This window comes from Corvus moneduloides, chromosome 28, assembly GCF_009650955.1.
Source record: "Corvus moneduloides isolate bCorMon1 chromosome 28, bCorMon1.pri, whole genome shotgun sequence".
NCBI lineage: Eukaryota > Metazoa > Chordata > Aves > Passeriformes > Corvidae > Corvus > Corvus moneduloides.
In genome coordinates, this window is record NC_045503.1 from 1811824 (window position 1) to 1835032 (window position 23209).

Sequence of the window (23209 nt, forward strand, 5' to 3'; positions counted from 1 at the left end):
GATGGAGGGATGGATGGATGGAGGGATGGAGGGATGGATGGAGGGATGGAGGGATGGATGGAGGGATGGAGGGATGGAGGGCACCCTGTGAGAGCAGGACAAGGTTGGGGGGATGTTCTGAGCAGCCACCTGTGGCCCACAAAGCTCCCAACCCCTCGGATGCCACTCTGGGATGCCAGTCAGGGGATGGGCAGCTGTCCCCTCCAGCTCCCAGCCTGACCATCACTGGCTGGAGAAGGGACATCCAGGTGGGGAACATCCCTGCAGGAACGGGGACAGAGGTGGGACCTGCAGCAACCCCCAGGGTGCACATGGGAGGAGAAAGAGGAGGAGGAAGCAATGAACTCCCTGGATCCTCCAGGTCACATCCAGGCTCTTCCATTCTGGCTCCATTCCTTCTCCCACACACAAAAATCCACACCCTGAGCTGCCAGGGCAAAGCCTGGGAAGGGGTGGGATGGGAAGGCAGGAACCGCCCCTGTGGCAGCAGGGAGCAGCCCCGGGGACATTGACCCGTGGTCCTCAGCGCCGGAGGGTGCAGGATCCGGGGTGGAGGTGTCAGCCAGGATGTTCTCCAGGACTGCTTGTTCCCAGCTTTTCCTTCCTCTTCTTCCCCGGGCTGTAGGGTCTCCCTGCACAGGACGAGCCAGGTCCTGCTCTCCTGCAGACTTCGACTTTGCAACTCAAAGAAAATGAACCCAAAAGTGCCTTTTGAACCCGCAGGAATCCCAACCCCCCTCAGGCGGGTGCAGAGATGGGGCCTTGCCTCACCCTGGGGCTGCTCTTCCCGATTTTAACTATCTTGGCCTCATTTCGTCTTTTTATTTCCCTTTTTCTTCTCGCTGACACCTCCTCAGAGCCCGGCCCTGGGGGGTTATTATTGCTTGTGCCGGAGCGTCCCCGGGCACCCACGTTGGCAGATGCTGGGTCTTAAATCCACAGATGGGAAGCTCTCAAGGCACGTCTGTGCCCGGGGGGGGGTCTGTCTTTGCCAAGGGGCTGGGGGATCCCCCCAGCTCGGCACAACCTCCCCAGTCCCGCATCGCCCCGGAAGACATTTCTCTTGGAAATTCATTTTAAAAAAAGAAAAAAAAAAAAATTGGACCAAAACCCCCAACCAACACCAAGAAAAGAACCATAAACAACTATCAGGAAAGTTTTTTGAAGAGTCCCTTAGAAAAAAAGGGAAGGAGGGGGAAAAAAACCAGGAAGCATTTTTCTCCCAGGCCCAAACGCTGCTGATCTTTTGGCTCGAGAAATGCATAGTTGGTAGCAAAAACCTCGCTACATCGGGAGCCCCTGGGACGGCCCCTGAGCCCTGAGGGCTCTCCATGGGGCCAGGACATCGGGGTCATCCCTCCCCGACCCTGAGGTCCCCACAGTTCCGACCCTGCTGGCCTGTGGCACCGCTATCTCCAGCCACATCCCAGCACAGCAAGGTCACGCTGCCAGCTCTGGGACACAGCCGGTGCTCCCACAGCCCTGCCGGCCCCGTCCCGCCGCGGCCGTGCCCGGGGCTGGGCAGCAGACAACGGTTCTCTGGGAGAGGCTCAAATCATCTTCATGTTGAACTTCCTGGCCCCTCCCTGGCCGGTGGTGGTGGTGGGACCATCCACCTTGCGGAAGGAATACTCCACGGAGAAGTTGTTCTTGTGCTGCCCCCGGCCGCGGCTCCAGACGAAGAGCAGGAGGAAGCAGAAGAGCACCACGCCCAGGAAGGTGATGCAGCCCATGGCTGTGGAGACCAGGATGGTCTTGAGGTCCAAGGTGAACTTCAAGAAGACCTGGGTGTCGTTGTGGAAGGTGTCATTGAAGTCGCTGAGGTACAAAGTCCGGTTGGCGTGGTGGGCGCCGTCGGCCGGGCGTCCCTTGACCGTCAGGGTGGCGAAGTAGGTGTCGTTGCCGCCGGCGTTGCTGGCGATGCAGATGTAGGTGCCGCTGTCCTGCACCTGGGCGAAGCGGATCTCCAGGGTGCCCCCGGGCAGCACCGTGGCCCGCCCCGTGCTGCGGGTGGTGATCATGCGGTGCTGGGGGGACACCCAGGCGATGGAGGGGTCGGGCTCCCCGTCGGCCCGGCACAGGAAGGACACGGACTGCCCCTCCCGCGCTGTCACGTGCTGCAGCTTCCGATCCCGGATCTTGGGCTTCTGGCAGGTGAAGTACTCGAAGAGCACCGAGTCCGGGAAGTCGCGCAGGGCGTTGCCCTGGATTTCGGGAGGTGAGGAGCACATGGGCTGCTGCCCGTCGAAGTTGAGCGTCTTCCGCCGCTGCAGGATCCAGAGGAGCCGGCAGTCGCAGGCCAGGGGGTTCCTGTCCACCCGCAGCGTCTCCAGCGTGTTGACCGAGTGGAAGGTGCTCTCCTCCAGCGTGGACAGGAAGTTGCTGGAGAGGTTGAGCAGCCGGATCTGTCTCAGGCCGGAGAAAGCCTGCGGCTCCACGGACACCAGGAGAGCGCCCACGATGTGGAGCTCCTGGAGCCGGATGAGGTCTTTGAAGGAGCCCTTCAGCACAGTGCTAATGGGGTTGTAGGACAGGTTGAGGTACCGCAGGTACACCAAGTTCCTCAAGGCAGCGGCGGGCACGGCTGTGATGTTGGTGTAGGTGATGGAGAGCGAGGTGAGGTTCAGGCCCTGGAAGCTGGTGGGGGACACCTCCTCCAGCAGTGGCCAGTTGTCGATCTCCAGCTGCAGGAGATTGTAGAGCTTCTTGAAGTTCTGGTCCTCCAGCGCAGAGATGCTGAGGTGCCGGAGCCGCAGCACCTCCAGGTTCTGGAGGTAGGACAGCGACTCGGCCGAGATGGAGGTCAGGTTGCACTTCTCAATGGTCAGCTGCTCCAGGCCCAGCAGCCCCGAGAAGGCGCGCTGGGAGATGTACACCAGGTCGTTGTCGCCCACGTCCAGGCTCTTCAGGTTGCGCAGGTCCTGGAACATGTAGTCCAGCAGGATGACAAGCTTGTTCTCGCTGATGTCCAGCAGGGTCAGGTTGGTCAGCTTGGTGAAGACCCCCGGGGGGATGAGCTTGAGCTGGTTGCCCCGCAGCCGCAGGGTCTGCAGGTTGAACAGGTTGCTGAAGGCGCCGGGCTCCACATTGGAGATGATGTTCTCGCTGAAATCCAGCTCCTCCAGCAGCGGGTACGGGGACAGGTCCCCGGGGTTGAGGCAGCGGATGCGGTTCTTGTTGAGCTCCAGGACCCTGGTCTCGGTGGGGATGCCCTCGGGGATGGCGGTGAGGCGCTTGCGGTGGCACAGCACCGAGCGCAGCTGTGGGGCGCACTCGCAGCGCGCGGGGCAGGCGCCTGCCCGCGGGGACAGCAGGACCACGTGCAGGGCCAGCACCGGGAGCCACCATGTCATTGTGTGGGGCATGGTCTAGGGGCTCACTGCCGTTCTGCCATGTGCCTGTGATGGAGAGAGAGCGGAGTCAGCGGGGACAAAGTCCTGCCCGGCCCCACAGGTCGCCTGTCTGGGAGCTGAGACTGGACAGCGCTCCCCAAGCCATGGCCCATGGGGCTGATAAGGACACAGGCCCTCCAGGAAACCCTCTGGATCCCTTTTACCTTCTGTGCAACCTGGGGATCCTGCCCTGGGCAAAGCTGGGATAAACGAGCCTCAGTCTCCAGCGGAACAGGGAAACTGAGGCAGGGGCAGAGGTTTGTGAGAGGAGCCAGGGCTGCAGACCCACACCTGAGCCTCTGCTCCCCCTGGCTCAGCCCTCCCTGTGCTCCTGATGGTGCAGGCACGGGCGGAGGGGACCTGAGCACCCCGGGGTAATGGGGGGCACAGGGACACCCCAAGGGCAGGGCAGGAGCAAAGAGATGCTGGCAGAGATGCTGCCAACTCGTGACACAGGTGGGGTGCCCCACGCCCTCTGGGGACACAAGTGGGGTGCCCCACGCCGTCTGGGGACACAAGTGAGGTGCCCCACGCCCTCTGGGGACACAAGTGAGGTGCCCCACGCTCTCTGGGGACACAAGTGGGGTGCCCCACGCCGTCTGGGGACACAGGTGGGGTGCCCCACGCCCTCTGGGGACACAAGTGAGGTGCCCCACGCTCTCTGGGGACACAAGTGGGGTGTCCCATGCCCTCTGCTCCCGCTGTGAGGTCTTGTCCAGCGGCACAAATCCTCCCCAGGCCCCCGGCTCGGTGGGGTCCCGTAGGACGGGGGATGCTCGGTGCCGCACGTAGGGCCCGGTCCCCGTCCCCGTCCCCATCCTGCCCTCCTAAAGAGCGCAGATTAAGGCGGCCTCGGGCACAATCTTTGCCGAGGAGGGATTAACACCGGCCTCGCGGCGCCGTGCCCCGGCTGCCCTCCTTTCCAAGGATTAGCACTTCACCGCCGCTTTCCCTTTTCTTTGCTTCCCCTTCCGTGCCCCAAATCTGCCAGGCTGCCTGGAAACGCAGCTCCCAGCACCGCTGCAAACTCCTCAGCCGCCTTTCCTTAATGAAGCACGGTCATTAACCTAATTAAGTGGCAGAGGTGCTCGGTTGGGGAGCTGCGGGGAGGTTTTGAGCCTGGCAAGAGAATATTGGGGGTACCACGAGCAGGGCCAGCCCCTCCAGCCACCCCTGTGGAGGTGCAGTGAGCGGGGCACCAACCCCTCCAGCTCGGGGGGCTTTTTCCCATCGCTCCCACAGCACTGGGACAAACTGGGATGCTGCCCCCGAGGGCTGGTTCCAGCTCTTCCGACTTCCAGGGAGCCCAAGCTGTGGCTCCAGGGAGTCCTTCACAGGCTCCCTTCTGTCCCTCTGGGCACATTAGGGACCCCAAACCTGTCTGTGGGAGCCCCGCAGGGTGTGGGGTGAGGGAAGAGGATGGTGTGACATCTGTGGCTGCTCAGGGCCATCGAGGTGTGGCTGCAATGTTCCACCTTGGTGCCACTGCAGGTCCTCAGTGCCCAAAAGCTCTCAAAAAGGCCCATCTTGAGGTGGCTGCTGCTTGGCTTAGGGGGTGACAGAGGGAGAGCGATGGGGACCCCGGATCCCCCAGAGAGGTGACGCTGGTGGAGCAGGGACAGCAGGAGCTGGCACAGCTTCACACCCACTGTGCTGAGGACACAAAAGGCTGGTGTCACCCTCTCTCCTGTCCCCATGGGCACATGGGAACAGCCTCAGGCAGCTGGGGGGGTCACTGACCCTCTCTGTGCTCATGTCTCAGGGAAAGATGCGATCTCCACGGATAATTTCCTGTCCTGATCCTATTACCCAAGCGGAGCAATTCTCCGGGATTGAACCCCTTGCTCAGCGCAGCTTTGGATGATCTCGAGGAGCGTTTGGACAGCGCTCTCAGGGATGCCCAGGCTGGGGTTGTTGGGGTGTCTGGGCAGGGCCAGGGGCTGCACTGATGATCCCTGAGGGTCCCTTCCAGCTCAGGATATTCCAGGATTCCGTGATCTTTTACAGACGTGGGGATGTGGCACTGAGGGCCAAGCGGTGTCCTTGGCAGTGCTGGGGTGACAGTTGGACTCGGTGATCTTAGAGGGATTTCCAACCTCACCAATTCTATTCTGAGTCTGTGACACCTTTTTCCTTTTTCTCTTTTTTTTGTGCGCGTCTTAATTTTGCCACATTTCCCTTTTTCTTCCAACGAATCAAACCAAGAGGGAAGTGTCACCGTTTCACACAACCACAGGATTCACAGCTGCTGGATGCAGCTGGGGGACAGTGCAGTGGGTCCATCAGCCCCACTGCTGCCCCTGCACCTTTCTCCCCTCTCTCCAGCACTGCTCAGCTTCACTCCTTGCACCAAAACCCCTTTGGGGACTGGAGGTCCCTAAATGCCACCTGGGCACTGGAGCTGCTTGGCAGCCTTTGCCTTCCAGGAGAGCCACATTGTGAAGGCTCTGCCTGGCTGGTGGCCCCAGGCACCTGAGCTGGCTCTGGGGTGACGTGGGGGCAGCTCCCCTTGGTCCCCTTGGTTCTGGAGGCTCCACTCTTGCTCTGCCCTGGGGCTGCACGGGAAGGATGTTCCCAAACACGACCTGCAAACCCGCAGGGCAACCCCCTCCCCATTTATTGTGTCATTTATCTGTCCTGTTCAGTGTCTGTACACTCAATAAAGGCGCCCTGATGCCTCTTTAATGGTGTCCCACGCTGGGCCGTACCCAGTGCCCACCATCCCTCCGTGCCAGCCCTGGGAGGACCCAGCCCTTCCCCTCCCTGCCCCGTGTTCATTATGGATGAGCCCGGGGTAACCCAACTCCACTTTTGGTTACTACTGCGGCCACCTGATCCTCTAAGCAAAGCTCCAGCCCTGCTGGAGTTGTTTTCCCTGGCAGATGGAGAGCGGGAGCTGCAGCCCTGGGCTCACCTTCCCTCTCCACAGCCGGAGCACCAGCCAGCCCTGCTGGCCCACAGCCCCCACCCATGGGTGCCCCACTGACCCCTCAGCAAACCCCACAGCGGGGTTAAGGGGTGCGGGATGAGCCATTCCCTGCAATTCCAGGCAGATGCCAGGTCTGGAGCAAGGCTGGCTCTGCCCCGCGGGTCTCTGCCGGCCCCAGGGCATCCCGCAGAGGAGGGGCACAGACCCTGTGTCCCTGCAGGGACATCTGGGGCCCCGCGGTCCCTGTCTGTGCCGGGCAGGGCCAGGCGGAGCCGGGCTGTTTATTAATAGCTCATTACGGCGATTGTGCGGCGCTCTCCGGGCTCGCCCGGGCCCTGGGGAGCCAGGGCAATTAAGATCCAGAGCGAGGCCTAGATAGAGGCTCTTCTCCTCGTTTAATTTATTTTTAAAAATAACAAGCCTGCCGCACACAGCGCTGGGGACAGAGCCAGCAAAGCCCGGGGCTGAGGGGCTGCAGTGGGGGAAGCAGAGCAGAGCAATTTTTGACAATTTGGACAATTTTGTCAGCCCCTGGAGCAGCCCCCTCCTTCCCTGCCTCATTCCCTCTTTCCCCACCAAGATTTGTGACTACTATGATTTGTCCCAGCCACCTGCAGCACAGAGGAACTGCTGCTCTCCAGCCACCCCGGCTCGGGGTTACCCAGAGCAGCTGGGGCTGCCCCTGGATCCCTGGCAGTGCCCAAGGCCAGGCTGGACATTGGGGCTTGGAGCAGCCTGGGACAGTGGAAGGGATCCCTGCCCATGGCAGGGGTGGAATGAGATGGTCTCTAAGGTCCCTTCCATCCCAAACCATTCTGGGATTCTGTGACTCCTGCAGAAGGGATTTTGTTCCCTCTCCACCCTTCAAATGCCTCCCGCTTCTGTGGCACAAGCTTGGCCCTGCCAGCTCCTCCAAGAGCAACTGCTCCTCAGCTGCCATTATTGCTCCCTTTTTCTGAATAAAGATCAAAAATGAGCCCAGGTTGACATTTCCAGGTTCCCCTGCTCGGACATCGCATGAGCACAAACACCTCAGTCAGAGCGAGGTCTTGTTTCATCCTTCCCTTGATGTGCAGGATGGGAAATGCTCCTGCTGAGCCCTTCTCCTTCCAGCACCCCACTGCTGCTGCTCCAGGCCAGGCCCCTTCGTGGCGGCGGCCAGAGGCAGCCAGAGGATGCTGCTGCATCTTCCCAGGGATGCAGGGAAACCCCAGCAGAGGATGGAGACCCCAAGGCAGGGAAGGAGCATATGGGGCACAAAGTGATGCTGGGACCCTCACCCTGAAAACATCGCCGGGTGGGTAACACCAGTGCTCTGTCACACGGGTATCAGGGAGGTGCCAGTGCCTTGTACCAGTGCCAGCATGTCCCAAACTTGGCTCGAGACTGGTCAGGGCTCCTACAAACACCAGCAGCTGTTGGGAACACCCCAAGCGCTGCCCGCTCACCACTGCCCGGCCCTCACTGTGAGCCAGCCCTGCCTGGCAGCCGAGTGTCCCCACACCCTCCCTTGCTCCCTGGCTGCTGTCCCCAGCCCGGCTCCATGCCAGGGAAGGCAATGCCAACCACGCTGGGCCGTGCCAGCATCCTCACAGACACTCACCCTGCTCGGCCCCGGAGCGGGGGCTCGGGCTGGGGCTGGGGTTGGATGGAGCGTCCGAGCATCCTCGTGGTGTTCCCAGCTCACTGACAGCTCGCCAGGACTGCTGCTGGACTCTCCATCAGGACAAGCTCCGTGTGCTTCCCCGTCCTGGGGCGTGCCCTGGATGAGATCTCGATTCCCAGGAGCAGGAATTGGCTGGATCAAGCAGGCTCCATGGGCCCGAACCTCCCCAAGCAGCTGGCAGGGCTCGGAGCAGAGGATGGGGCACCCTGATGCTGATGCCAACAGTTCCGTGGCTCCAAGCTTTGCCCATGGGGAAGGGAAAACTGCAGCCAGAGCTGCCCCCGGACAGAGCTCCTCCAGACCTGAGGCCCCAGTCCTGTGCCAAAGCCTGTCCAGACGTCTGCTCCTTCTTCTCTGCTGGAAAACCCCGAGCCCTCAGTTACACCTTCCAAAAACACCCCTCCTCCTCGTATGATTTTAGGCTGAAAAGACAAAAAATGAGGGTCCCTGTGGTCTGCTCCATGCTCAGCTTCATTGGTGACACCACCCACACTGCCCAGTGGCACCACGGGCTGCTGGGGATCTCCAGGGGGATTTTTGGCATTGTTCAGAGCTGGCAGAGCAAAGTTTGATGCCCAAATGGGAAGCCAGGGAATCCAACTGTGTTTTTCCAGCTGTTGCTGCAGCTCAGAGCAGAGCCCAGATCCCAGGGGCACTGAAATGAGGACCAAAGGTGACCTGTGCCACCCTCCAAAAACAAACCTGTGGCTACTGCAGTTTATTTTATCCTTTGCCTCGAGTCTGCAAAGTCAGTGGGTTTGGGGCCATGCTGAGCTTGAAAAAACCCCAGAAAAGACAGGGGGGCATGGGGAGGAGCTGCAGGAGCATCCCTTGGACCTTCCCTGGCTCCTGGGGTGACACCAGCAGGTTCCTCCCTCTGCACAGAGCAGCAGAGAGATCCTGGCTTATGCTGGGGTGTGGAGGGGATTAAATCAGAGCTGAGACAGAGACAAAGAGGCAGAAACTGGAGGGTCAAAGGAGGCCAGGGATGTGGCCAAGCCTCAGCTCTGGTGATCAGGCAATTAACAAGCCAAGCATGAGAATAATCCAGCTGAAACAGGGAGAGCGGGACAGAGCTGGGGGTAAGAAGGAGGGAAATCAATCACCAGACCTAATGGAGAATTATCCAGGAGAGAGTTATTCCTAATCCCATCAGGGGCTGGCTGGGAAACAAATTCTCCTGGCTCTGCCACTCTCAGCATGTTTTTCTGGGTCAGGGCTGGGCTGGGCAGGGTTGGAGGAGCAGAGGGAGAACCAATGGCTGGGTGGGCACTGAGGACACCCAGCAGGGTCCCTCCAGAGCATCTTCCCACCCCACAGCACCGGGCAAACACCTTGAGGGTCGTCAGGTCACCAGGTGGCCAAGTGACCATCCCCAACAGCCCTGGCAGAGCCCAGCTGGGCTGTGACCATGGTGGCCGTGCTCCTGAGGTCCCTCTCGAGGCTCCTCAAGCAGAAGCAGATTTTCCTGACAAGGCACGGGAATGGGGAGGGGGAGCGTGGAAGGAGCCGTCTGTGCAGGAGCCAGGCGGCGGCTGGGTCACCACAGAACATCCCCGAGCGTGGCTTCAGGGACGGCTCGAGAACATGGAAAGCTTCCACAGAAGGGAGTTATTTTGGTGAGTGGCAGCTGCTGCCTCTCACGCGGCTCCTCCTGCTCAGCAGCCCCAGGTCTCGGGGCGGCCGAGCCGGTGCCAGAGCAGCTCGCAGGGAGGCAAGATCCACCCTTCCTTCCCAGCAAACCTGGTGTCTCCACGGAGCTGTCTTCCCACCCCAAGATCCCATCCCGAGTCCTCGGCAGCCGTGGCCACAGGACTCTCCACTCCTCTCCCACGTGGAAACTCCCAGCCCTCGCAAACGCCGCGAAACCCCAGAAGCGAGGATTCCCCGATGAGCCACGGCACCAAGGAGACAACCCAGAAGAAGCCACCACTTATTTTTAGAGACAACCTTATGATTCCTGAGCACGTGGCCCAGGCAACGCTGCACAGGCAGCCCCAGATTGGCCGCAATCTGCTTTTCTTCTTGACAGACATCATGTCTGAATCTCTATCTCCACAAGATGCTCCCAGGAGAGGAGACATTTAGAGACGACCACAACGTACAACATTTCTGAAAGGTCACTGCCTGCGCCAGGCAACGAGGAGCAGAAGCCACTCATCAGTCACAGGGGCTTTGGGGAGGTGTTTAATATTCCATGAGCATCTCTATTTCTCTTCCAAGGATAACTCTTCTAAAAGGAGGGGAGGGGGGCAGGGCAGGTGGGTGCTGGGCTCTTGTTTCCACCCAGGGTGAGTTGACTGAACCACCAGCCAGAGCTGAATCTCGACTGCTGCTGGGAAATGGTGGCTGAGAGTGAACCTGACCTGGATCTCAACAGCCTCAGAACCTGCTGGATGACACGGGAGCAAAGGCTGAGCTTCACTCCCCCTCTTCGGCTGCATCCCAAACCACCTCGTTGCCACTGAGCTGTTCCACTAATGCCACCAGGAACCCTGGAGCTGAGCTTCAGGCAGTGGCTGTGGTCCCTGGAGGGACAGCAGGGGCTCTTTTTTGAGGATTCAAGGGAGAACTTTTAATTTTCGGAAGCCCATTTGCATCAGGGGCAGGATGAGGAGGGGCTGGAAGGCAAGTGCAGGTGAGAGCCCACAGCCCCCAGCCCCAGGACTTCCCGGTGTTTTCCCATCTCAGTCTGTCACCAGGAGCAGGCGCTGGCCACAGCCCCTGTGGTGTCCTTGTCCCTGAGCACCCACCCAGCCAGGAGAGGCCCCAGCAACGAGGTGACAGCCCAGCTCTAGGAGACTGCCACTGCAAACCCACTTTTGTCCTCTCCCACCAAAGCTGGGCTTTGCAAAGGTGCCCATCCAAACTGACCTGCTCCAAGGCTTGCCCGGTCTCAGGTTTCTCCCCAGCCTGGGAGGGGGGACAAGGAACCCCTGGCAACTGTCCTGGCACCTCAGTTTTAGGGCCCACATGACATTTGTTGCTGCTGGATGCACAAAAGACGAGCCCACACGAGCCCCAGCAGCACAGCTGTGACAGGCATGGCCACCGGCAGAGAGAAACAGGGCCACGCTCCTGGTGAGGGCTCCGGCCCCCACAGAGACACAAATACAGAGCATTAACTGGGAGAGGGGAATTTGCTCCTTCCCCTGCAGCTGCCTCCCGCTCCTGAGCTCATCCCTCACCCTCCGCACCAACCACGGCCTGGGAGCGCCCCACGAGCAAACCCGAGAGCAGCGGGAGAAGCGCGGCCAAAGCCACGTGGGAGAGGACAGCGGCAAAGTGCCAGACCTGGCCAGGAGGACATCCCCAGGCACAGCACTGGGGCCGTGGTGGGGACACCTCTGGGGCTGGGACACCTCTGGGGCTGGGACACATCACCCACAGGAGCAGCACGGAGGACGTGAGACCTCGTCACAGGAGGGGACCCTGCACCTTCGCTGCTCCAAGCCCGGCAGCTCCAAGCCAGCAGCTCCAAGCCAGCAGCTCCGTACCAAACGAGGTGCCAGGGCAGGGTGATGATTAACTGGAACAGGAAGGCAGAGGCTGTAATTAGGCACCTTCCGGAGCGCTGATGGATGACGCTGCTCGGGGGCGTGCGGAGCGCTGGCGATGCTGACGTGCAGCCGCCCCCCCGGTGCCAGCACTGGTCCCAGTGTGGCCAGCAGCGCCCAGCAGAGCCCTGCCCTGCTGCTGGACGGTGATTTCACGGTGATTTCAGTGCCAGCTGCCTCCCACGGGCTTTGCCCCAGCACACGACCTCATTTGTCCAGCCGGCCCAGCCGTGCCAGCCCTCGTTAGATCAGCTCGTTCATTAAGCTCAGCACTACAGTGACGCTGGCCTGAGCCCCTCGGGGGGCTGGCACATAAATCACACCCTGATCGCTGTCACTGGCTGCCAGCGCTGGACCTCTCTCTGATGGCAAAATCTCCTCCTAATCCCTCACCTGAACTGTGCTGACATCAGCCAGGGCAGTCGCAGCCACCCCTCCGAGCTTCTGGATAAAACAATGGCTCTTTCCAGCCCTGACCCTCAGGAAGGACCCTGTTCCCGAGGCCTCAGCCCCAAGGGAGCCTTCACCCATGGCAGGGGGTGCCCAGGGAGCCCAGCTTCCCTCTGGAGAGGGAGCCTGGAGTCCTGGCTGCTGCCAGCCCATCTCTGCAGCTTGGCGGGGTGATCCATCATTCCAGAGGCTTTAATTCGACTGGACTGCTGGACATGTGAGCAGAGGAACAGACTGACAGGCCAGACTGATGGACAGCTGCCTGCTCTGAGGCCAGCAGGGACAGGCAGCTGTGGCTGGAGCACAGCCCGGTCCCAGCAGGATCACTCAGCTCCGCAGGAAAGCAGCTCGGAGCTCTGCGGGGGCAGGGGGGAAAGGGGCGGAGGTGGAGACCCCGATCTGCTGGAAACCCCGCTCGGAGTGGGAATTCCAGCCAGGAGGAGCACGGAGTGACAGCTTTCCCTCCCCCTCCCAGCTCTGCTCAGCATCAGTCCCAGGCTGAGCACGTTTTTGAAGACCTGTCCACAGCTGCTGCTGCATCGGGGATTTTATTGCCATCCCAGTTATGATCATGGCAGCAGCGAGAGCAAAATGCCATCACAGGGGTGGAATGACATCCCAATCCATCCCTGTCGTGCCAGGCGGGAGCGGGACCAACCCCTGAAATGATCCCGGGGAAGGGGACAGGGGGATTCACCCCAGCCCTGTGGAGCACAGATCCCTCCTGGCCTCGCTGCCCAGATTCCAGAGGGGCCCAGCAGAGCCCGGGGGGATCCAGCTGGGCCACCCCCAAAACTCCCCCAGGCTGGAGGCTGCGGCAGCGGTGACATTTGGAGCGAGACACGCTGGCGTCAGTCCCCAGATCTGCAGCTTCGGGGCATCAGCTGGGGCCGGGGGACCAGGAGAGCAGCTCCTTCCCCGTGTGCAGCCCCACAAGGATGCCAAAAGTCAGAAATCTCCATGGTGGAAGGGAAAGGGGACAGTGGGGCCGTGTGGCTTCACTCCTTGTCCAGCATCTGGATGGCAGAGCAAGGGCAAAGCCTGCAGAGCCCCTCTCCCAGCTGATGGACTCCCAAATCCCAGGAAATCCATCCAAACCCCAAACCACTGCCCCTCAAACTGATGCTGCACGTGGATCCTGGCACGGCCATGGCTTGAGGTCTCTGCTGGGGCAAAGGCTGGGGTCCCTGCAGTGTCCAAAGCTGGGTCCCACTGCTGCCTGCCACCAACCCTGAGCAAGTCCTTGAGCTCAGCACCCCAGAGCTGCATATCACAGCCCCACCTGAGGCACTTCTTGCTCATTCTGGGGTGGTGACACCAGGCTGGAGATCTCCCGGCTGTTCTGTGGGATAAACGTCCGGCTTGGCTGTGCCGAGTGCTCCTGCTGCACAGGGAGGTGGGGACAAGGAGGGGGATAATGCCACCGAGCAGGGGTGGCCACGAGGTAAAAACGAGCTGGATTTTGAGTGTCCCAGTGCACAACCCCCAATCCCACTGGAACCCAGGGAGTTCTCACCGTTCTGCAGGTCCGGGGCCGCTCCGACATCGGGATCTGCTGAGGCATCGGAGCCCAGGAATGTTCAAATGGCGAAGTGTCCAGCACGGCCAGCCTCGGCTCCACTGCACAGAACAGCACAAGGAGACCACGGTCAGTCCCCTTTCCCCAGTGTCTGCCACAGAAATCCCAAATAAACTCCCCCAAAGTGCACACGGGCACATCCGGAAAGGAGGAGCATCCTCAGCGCTGCTCCAACCAGACCATTGCAGCTCGCCTGGTTTTATCTATATAAATATATATACAAATATAAAATTCTATCACACGTTGTGCCCTGAGGGATCCTCTCCCCACCAGGAGAGTGTCCGAGCCCAGCCCTGCCGCGGGCAGCTCTGGCTGGAGCAGGACAGACATGGCACTGCCCCTCGGGAATCCTGCAGGGATTGCAGGAGGGGATGGCACCCACCCAGCGGTGCCCACAGCCCACGAGGCCCCGAATTTGGGAAGATTTCACCCAAACGTGGAAGCAGAAGTGCCACTGGCAAGACCCCCAGTCCCGTGTCCACCCCCCGGGCATTTTGGGGGAGTTGGGGGGTCGAGAGATGCTCCCAGCGCTGATGCAGCAGATGCTGGACAAATGATTTGCTGTGGTTTTACTAAATTGCTTTGAACTCTCTGGATCAACCTTAATTCTCCTGTTGCACAGAAAAGGGAATTTAAACAGCTCCTTTTGTGCGGAAATCCCGGGTAACAGCCCTCAAATGTCCCCGACTCAGGTCCCGTTCAGCGACACCCACGCAGAGCTGCTGCTGCTGCAGCTCCGCAGCTGCTCTGTGCCTGCTCCAGACCTCGCTCAGCTCCCTGCTCCTGCCCGGCCGAACTGCCCCAGGGCAGCAGCAGCAACCAGGGGGGGTTAATTCCTGCTGGGAGAGGCCTGGGGAGCCTGAGGCAAAGGAGCTTCCCATGGCAGGGATTTGCTGGGGAATGGCAGAGGAACGAGGAGCCGGTGCTGCAGCAGCAGGCGGCCCCGGGGGCACAGGGATCACAGCCCTGGCACATCCCGGGAGGACGGAGCTCTCCATCCCCCTGTGCTCCTGCAAACCCCAGCGGTGTCCACAGGCTGCTTGTGGATGGGTAAATCGTCACTTTTGGGGTTCCTGGGGAACTGACAGTGCCCAGCACTCTGGAAAAGCGAAAATTCCTCCAGGAAAACAGCATCGCCCCGAAGCTGAAGTCAGAGGGATTCCCTTCAAACCTGCAGGCTCGGGCTCAGCCGTGCAGGGACGGTGCTGAGGGTTCCACATTCCCGGTCAGCCCCAGGCCCCTGGGGGCTGTGAGGCTACAGGACTTCACCCAGTGCCTGGCAATCCCAGCTCATTCCCTGCTCCAGAACACCTGCCCCTTGTCTGCTCTGCCTGAGGGACCTAGACTTGGCCCTGGAAGGGCAGGAACCTACACTCCCAGCTCCCAGAAGGTCACAGTGTCCGTGGGATACGCTGAGCCCTTCACCCCATGCAGTCGGTGCCAGGGATGCAAATCCCATGTGGGATGCGTGGAACTCTGTCAGGGACCCTCCCCAGTAAAGGAGCGGCACTAAAATCCCCCATGGCAACAGAAATCCCCTGCCCTGGGCATGCCAGAGCTTCCTGTTGGAGCCAGGGGATGCACCAGCCCCTCCAGGAGGGAGGGATGGGACAGCAGGGAGAGCTCAGGGCTGGCAGCAGGATCCCATCTCCTCAGTGCCCTGTGGCACAGGGGGCTGGAGCACACACGTGTGGGAGTAACTCACACCCAGCACCTGAAAGAACAGCAAGAATGACCCAAACCGAGCCCTGAGATGGGGAAACACCCCAGAAACACTTGGGCCTGCCCTCAGCACCTGCGGGGGGAAGCTTGTGGCACCACCAGCAACTGCAGCTGGTGCAACTCCACGAGGAATTTGCCTCCAGGGGATGCAGTGTCCCCGCTTTGAGGGATTTGGGCTCCAGGGGCCGATGCACAAAGATCTGTTGTAGATCCCTGGGGCCGCTCCAGTCCTGGGAAATGGGATAACTGGGAGGGAAGTGGGTTTGGTTCACCTGCAGCACCGTGTGTGGGACTCACAGGCTGCAGCATTCCAGTGGGGATGGAGCAGGCTCCGCAGGCGATGCTCGGAGCCAGCGCCATCCAAGGGTTAATCCCAAGCACAGCAGCTCAGCCGCTGCTCCCCATGGCCAGGCTCCAGCTCCGGGGATGAAGAAGGCAAAATTTCCATCCAATTCCAGCAGGCTGGACACAGCCACGTATTTACTGCAGACTTGCTGGGAGCAAACTGCAGCCAGCCCAAACGTGCTCAACTCCCGGCGCTGAGCAGCCTCTCCTGCCCTCCCTGAGACGCTCCCAGCCCTGCCCGAGCATCGGGAACGTGAAATTTAAGCTCACTTAGAGACCACCTGGGCCTGGCTCCTTAGGTGAGCCCGTCACTCCCAGCCCTGGGAAAGAGCATGGGCTCAGCTGATGGTCTCGGCATTTGTTTTTGGCAGCTCCTGGGTCACTTAGCAACCTCTGGCTCAGGTTACCTGCGGGGGTTTTGTCTGCAAATACATTTTAATCCTTGTGAAACGGGACCCACCAGCACGTAGGTGAAGCGGCCTAAAGCCTCCTTGGGTCCCACGTGGTGACACCAGCACAGCTCCCCGGCCCTCTGTGTGTTTGTGCCACCAGGGTCCTTGTCACCTTCTGCTCCTGTGCCTTGTGTTTGACTCAAAACTTGGATTTGAACTCTTTTCTGGGCTACTCAGTGCAGGAGCCAGGAGAGGATTCCCTCTCCATGGGTACCACGTGGGACCTGCTTCTCCGTCAAGGAGCTTCCAGTTCTGCACACGGGATCCTCTTGGAAAAAAGAAATTCAGCAGCAAATCCCAAAGCCAAACAGGACCCAGATGTCCTGGAAATCAGCAGAGACCTCCAGAGGACCAGACCAGGGTAAACAAGCCAAGCTCTTCTAAGGCAGGAGCATCCCTTGGGATGGGCACAGCAACTCTTCCATGCATGGCAGCAAATCTGGCTCGTCTCAGACCTCTGCAGAAAGGGACCTGGGGGTCCTGGTTGGTCCAAGTTGGATCTGAGTCCCCGGTGTGTCCTGGCAGCCCAAAGGGCCACCGTGTCCTGGGGGGCACCAGGCCAGGGAGGGATTGTCCTGCTCTGCTCTGCACTGGGGCAGCCTCACCTCCAGTGCTGGGGGCACTCTGGGCACCACAAGATCAGAAGGGTCCAAAGCTGTTGGAGAGTGTCCAAAGGAGGGACACGGAGCTGGGGAAGGGTCTGAGGAGCGGCTGAGGGCACTTGGCTCGTTCAGCTGCAGCAGAGGAGACTGAGGGGAGGCTCCTGGGGGCTGCAGCTCCTCCCGAGGGGAGGCGGAGGGGCAGGGGCTGAGCTCTGCTCTGGGACAGGGACAGGAGCCCAGGGAACGGCTGGAGCTGGGTCAGGGCTGGGCATGGAGCTCAGGGAAAGGTTCTTCCCCCCGAGGCTGCTGGGCACTGCCCAGGCTCCCCAGGGAATGGGCCCGGCCCCGAGGCTGCCAGAGCTGCAGGAGCGTTTGGACAGCGCTCTCAGGGATGCCCAGGCTGGGGTTGTTGGGGTGTCTGGGCAGGGCCAGGGGCTGCACTGATGATCCCTGAGGGTCCCTTCCAGCTCAGGATATCCTGGGATTTTATCATTCCATGGACCCCAGGACACCCGATAGTGCCCAGGATCTGGCCAGTGTCGCACCACCCTGGTGTCCAGGAGCACTAAGCCAGAGACTCATTAGTGTAATTAATGTCAGACTTCCCAGCCAGCTGAGCTTCCATCTGACCTTTAGTTATTGAAATATGAACAACAAAAATGACACATTATCACAGAGGAGGTGTCACAGGCCGCTCATTTGAAATCCTCCTCAGTGGCAGGCCCACAAAGAGTTTCTTCCTGCAAAGTAAATGGGAAAATTTGGAAAACCCTCCAGGGAGGAGGAAAAATTCAGCTCCACAGCAGCACAGCAGGGACACGGCATCTCCCAGCTTTGGGGGGCACAGCCAGAAACAACCTCAGGGAGAGAAATGGAGGGAGAAATGAGGAAGAGCTGTTAAAAATAAAACAGAGGAAAAAATCTGCTTCTTAGTCTTGAGAAAGTCACTGAGGTGGAGAGAGCTGAGCCAGGCCCCAGTGGCACAGGACTGAGGCAGCAGGGACAGGCCCCAGGCCATGGAGTGATCCCTGCATGGGCACAGCTCTGCCCAGCATGAACTCAGGGGCAGCCTGAGCCAGAGAGAACCTCGGGGCATGGAAAAAACCCGAAAAACCCCGGCAGCATCGTCTGGTGCTGGATGAGCCTGACCCAACAGATCACAGCCCTGTTTGTCACTGCAACAGCAACAACCTGGACCTGGATTTCCAGAGGTTTCCAGATGCTGGTGCAGGCTGAGCAAGGCAGGGGAAGGCAGTGGTGCCGATCCTGTCGGGATTCCCCACGCTGGGAATTGCTTTGCTACAAGGCTGGTGCTTGATGGAAAAGTGACCCTGAAGGTAAGAGGAGAAACCACTTCCTGAAATGTGGAGGGTCCAACCTCCACAGTAACTCCTGGAGTGACTTCCAGAGCACTGGGCATGGCTGGGGGGGATGCTGGCATCACCCACTGCACTTCCCAAAGGCTCCTGCCCCTCATCAGCCCCAGGAATAAGCACTAATGAAGGCAGGATTATCCCCCCGCTCCATTAGGCACACTTGGTTAATATTCCTGCTTATGGAAAAAGGTCACAGCTTCTCTCTCACTTATGTCACTCCACCTTCATTTGCAATCGCAGGGTTCTGCTCCTTTTCCATCCCTAATTAGCGTTCAATTACGGGGGCCCTGCTCCAGCCCACCACCAGGCACAGGTCCTGGCCACGCCACCTCCCTGGGCCTCCCTGTGCAAAACTGACCCAAGAGCAGCCTCTTCTCCTCTGGCAGCACGGAGGGAACCAGATGGACTTTGCTTCAAATGGGATTTAAATGGAAAAATACAAACCAGCTCCTTGTGCCAATAGTGAAGGGTTGGCATCCAGCTGTCCTGAGTGTGGGGAAGGTCAGCCCGGGTGACCCTCTGGAAAAAGAGGCCAGAAACACCAAGCACCCTCATGGTTTGCTCTTCTGGCTGCACCACTGTGAAGGGGTTGGAAATTATTCCTTCCACTCTTCCTGAGGGAAAACAAATCCTCCACCCTGGAGATGGGGCTGAGGGAGTTTGAGTGCTCAGGGAGAGCCCCTTTAGTTCCCCTGCTCTGCCCTGCAAACCTCTGCTGCTGCTGCCCTGCGAGGAGCACCGTGAGGACCCTGCTCAGGAGGCTTGAGAAGATGGAAAAGAGCCTTCCCAAGCCTGCCTGAATCCCCCTCGGTGGCACATGGGCTGGCAGCTCCGTGTCACAGCCACGGCTCAGGGTGCTGCAGGGCCAGGGGAGCTGATCCCACAGAGCAGCCATCAACACCCTCCGGATGTTTCAGTCTGCAAACGAACCCCCTCATCCACCGGGACTGAAACAGCAGCTGAATGGAGCAGGAAAAGCAATCCAATGCCTTGGGGGGAGTTTTCTGGAGAAGCCGAGGATGGGAATTGAGTCGGAGATCAGGCAGGTCCCTGTTCCTGCCGCTCCTTCCCTCCCGTGCCTGCTGGAATTTGCTGTGTGAAACAGCCACGGTGTCCCACAGACCCAGCTCTGAAGCCAGCAGGGGCTTCACCACCTCGCTGGCAGAAGCAGGACTGTCCCCACCACCCAAACTCCCCCCAGTTCCCACACAGCTCTCTGGGGACATCGGAGTCCTGTGCGTGACAGGGCTCAAACGCACCCAGGGCAATAGGAGGCAAAGAGGGACAATATTTGGTTTAAATTTTTCCTCAATTCCCTTCCCACTGAATATTTTCTCTTCTCCTTTCCAAGAACTTCCTTTATTTCTCCCTGTCTCCCTCTAGCAACAGTATCTGGGAGAAACAATGAATTTTTAATAGGAGGGGGCGGTGGGAAGAGGCAGACCCTGAGGCAAGGAGAGAAAACACTGATCGGTTAAATCACCCCCATCAGCAGGAAACCACATTTAAGGGAGAGGGAGCCTCGTGAGGACCACACAGCCTCGGGCAGGGTCGTGCTCCCCCCTTCTCTCTGAACCCTGCGGATGCTGCACAAATCCCAGCCAGGGTGAATCCTGCTCAGAAGAGCTCTCCCAGCCCCTCCACACAGCCCTGGCTGTGGCTGATGTGGGGCTGGGGGTGCAAGACCCCAAGCAGCTCCTCGCACAGGGAGGGGAACCCTGCAGCCCTCCTGCCCCACAGCACTGGGGTTGTTCCTCTGCAGCACCTTCCCTGGGAGGGTGGGCAGGCCCTGGCACAGGGTGCCCAGAGCAGCTGGGGCTACCCCTGGATCCCTGGCAGTGCCCAAGGCCAGGCTGGACATTGGGGCTTGGAGCAGCCTGGGACAGTGGAAGGTGTTCCTGCCATGGCAGGGGTGGCACTGGATGGGCTTTGAGATCCCTTCCAACCCAACCCAATGGGGATTCCATGATCCCAAGGCTGAGGTGTACCCACCTCCTGCTCCCCATACCCCACGCTGCTCTGCAGGGCCAAGGCTCACCCCCACAGAGCTGAGGATGCCCAGCTCCCCTCCCTCAGTGCCTGGCCCTGTCTCCCCATCACAGCCTGAGCCTAAATTTAGTCCCTGGTTCTCTTTTCTTGTAGACACAACCGGTGCTCTGAGTCAAAGTCCTTTCCCATGAACTCACTGTTGCCTAATAAAGCACAAACCCTCAGAGACCTCGATGCTGGGATCTGTCATTTTAATTCCCAGTGACACTTGTTCCTCTCCGCTCCAGTATGTGGCCGCTGCTATTTTGGTTGGCACATCGGGAGCTGAACAAGGAGCCCTGGTGCTCCAGATCTGAGCCGGGCAGAGCTGGGACAGCTTTGAAAAGCAAACCCTTCTGATGGATGGAGCCACAAGCGGCAGCCAAGCTTGTGGTGGTATGAAAAAATCAGGGGAAGGAAGGCAGGGAAGCATGGGAAGATCTGGGCTGAGGCAGAGGAAGGAGGAGGGCACGTGCCGGAGCTGTGTCCAGCTTTGCCGCTCAGACAGACTGATCCTGCCTCTGCTCCCGGCCTTGGAGTGCCCATGGGGATGCCAAGGCACCACAGCAGCCTGGGGATCACAGCCCAGACCCTCCGTGCTTTGTTTTTAACTCATCCCTAGCAAAGCTGTTTGTGTTTGCTCAGATTCTCCATCCGGCTCTCTGCTGTTTGGTTGTTCTGGGGTGGGTTTGGTGCTGTCCTCAGCTCGTCCATCTCACATGGAAAAGAGGGAATGGCAGCCCCTGCCGGGGCCTGGGGAGGACTCTGCTCTGCCCCCACCAAGGGCCATTTCCCCACTTTGCCCCCCCTGTCCTGCCCAGCTCCCACCTCCGGCACCCCACAGACCTGGGGCACCTGCGGGGTTCCAGCTCCAGCCCCAAAACACCACGGCTTAAACGGGATCTGAAGGAGAATCCAGCACATTCCATCGCCAATGGCTGAGCAAGGCCCTGGTCCAGCCTGTCCCACTCCTGCGTCCTTGGTCCCACATCCCCTGAGCCAAACCTCGTGCAAGCAGCTGCTTTGTCCTCCAAGGTAAACCCTGCAAAAACTTCACAAACAGAAAAGCCAACCGCGGGTGCCCAAAGCCCGCTCCGTCTCCCTCCTGCTGCCACCCGTGGCCCTTGGCAGCGTTTCCAAGCATTCTCCTGGGATTTATTGCTTTTCATCTCCTCTCATGTCTCTGCTCTGAACATTTCTGCCCTTGCCTGTTTGTTCTGGGGCTTTTCCAGGGCTCACAGAGCGGCCCTTTGGGCTCTGGTAGCACCTTCCACCCTCCCTGCAGCCCCACGGACCGGAGAGATCCTGCAGGATGCTCTGTGATGCTCCCTCCGACAATTCCATCACCGCTCCACAGCCACACGCAGGACTCTGGCTGTCTGAGGGACCTGTGCCACCCTCCGCAGCCAGGCCTCCGGACCACATCCACGTACAGGCAGGGAAACTGAGGCACGGGATACACACTGAGGGGCTTTGGAGCCTCGTGGCGAGTCAGCGTCACTGGGGACAAGCCCAGGGATGGCCTCGCTTGGCTCCCGCTTCCCTCCCCTCGGAGCTGTGGGATTGGGGACGTGGGGAGATGTTGCTGGTGACAGGCGTCCCACCCGGGCTGCCCACACGCGCCGGCGGCACGGGAATCGCCGCTGCCCACGCACAGCGCGCCCGGCCACGTGCTTCACATTCCCAACGTTATTCCCAGGGCTTCCAGCAGCTCGCTCCCATCCCAGGGATGCGAACGCGGCAGCGACGCAGCTCCGAGCTGCCGGAGCAGCCCAACTCCTCCTGCCTTATGGCAGCTCTGACTCCTCACAGAGGGAAGAGGAGCCGTATACTCGCTAGTGGGATGCTGGGCAGGGGAAATAGGAGTGACCCGGCAGCCAGGAGTTGGGAAAAATCCATGCCACCAACATGGATTGAAAGCCTTTAAACACTGAGAGCAGCCGGCGCCGTGTCCGGAGGGCTGTGAGTCCAGTGTTTAATTCGGGCCCAGGAGGGAAGAGCGGGGATTAGGTTTGGGCCTTGGAGCCAGGGACGAGTCCTCTGCTGAGGCCGGATTAGCACAGCTAATAACAGCAGACATTCCTGAGCTCTAAATGCTACAAAATAGGAAAAAAGCCCCTGGCCCTGCTATCTTCAGCCAGGGATCAGCAAAAGCTCATCCCCCCGGAAAGGCTGAGCCTGGCAGGAGCCGGATGTGCCTGGGATGTGTCCCAGCTCTGCCCAGCACAGCCATGTCCCACCCTAGCCATCGATGCCCAGGACAGGTGAAACACAACCCAGCCCCTGTTCCTCTCATCCTCCCGCTCCCTCCTCCAACGGGGCAGGATAAAAGCAGAATGTACAGATTTTTAAACCAACTCTTTCCTGAAGCTGCTTCACCTCCTGCTCCCTGCTCTTGGGATGCTCCTCCAGCTCTTTTGCAGGCTGGGCATTGGAGAGCATCTTCCCCCAAGATCAGCCCACAACCCAAGCGCTGTGGGAAAGGCTGCAGATACCTGAGTGGGGTTTTTGCAATCTGAAAACCATAAGAAATCTTGGGTGGACTAAAAATCACCTCTTCGAGCTGCTCTGGCCAAAACCCAGCTGGCCACCACCAGTCCTCCAGCAGCAAGAGGCAGCAGCTCCGCTGCCTCCCCTCCATGAGCGCCACAGGACCGCCGGTGATAAAAACATCAGCGCAAAATTAAACCAGATCGATCCCAGGCCGCCCAACTGGCAGCTCCCCAACCCATCTTCAATTATTCTCCCATTTAAAGGACGTGCAGCACGTTCCCTGCCGTGCCCCGGGGTGCCGGGATTTTATCCCCTCTCCCTCCTGCAAGGGGTGATGGAGCAGCGGTGAAGGGCAGAGCTTTGGGGTGCAGAGCAATCCCAAGGGCCCCCCACTTCCCACAGGGTTACTGCAGGGTTCAACACCTGCATTTTGAATTTTAACCCACACATGACCATATCACTGCTGGGCAACTCTGCTCTGCGAGGGCTTTTTGGTTTTAATGCCTCATGTTTTGATTGAGAGGTTTGTAGGAACTTTCCCTGCCTGGACGAGGCTTTTCCCATGGTGTCACCCCTGCATCAGGGCTGGGTTTTGGGGTCTCCATCCCGCAGGCTGCA

At 59.8% G+C, this 23209-nt stretch overlaps 1 protein-coding gene across 2 annotated transcripts in view; it reads right to left on the bottom strand.

Annotated features, from left to right (window-relative positions):
• Positions 1-23209, bottom strand: part of LINGO3 (leucine rich repeat and Ig domain containing 3) — a 26102-nt gene continuing 2893 nt past the window's right edge. For both annotated transcript variants that reach the window (XM_032092948.1, XM_032092949.1), the window contains exons 2-3: positions 13511-13614; positions 1-3398 (exon numbers count right to left, since the gene is read on the bottom strand). In XM_032092948.1, coding sequence (XP_031948839.1) covers positions 1551-3365 — 1815 coding nt within the window. In that variant the 5' untranslated portion in view covers positions 3366-3398; positions 13511-13614 and the 3' untranslated portion in view covers positions 1-1550. The remainder of the gene's footprint in view (positions 3399-13510; positions 13615-23209) is intronic.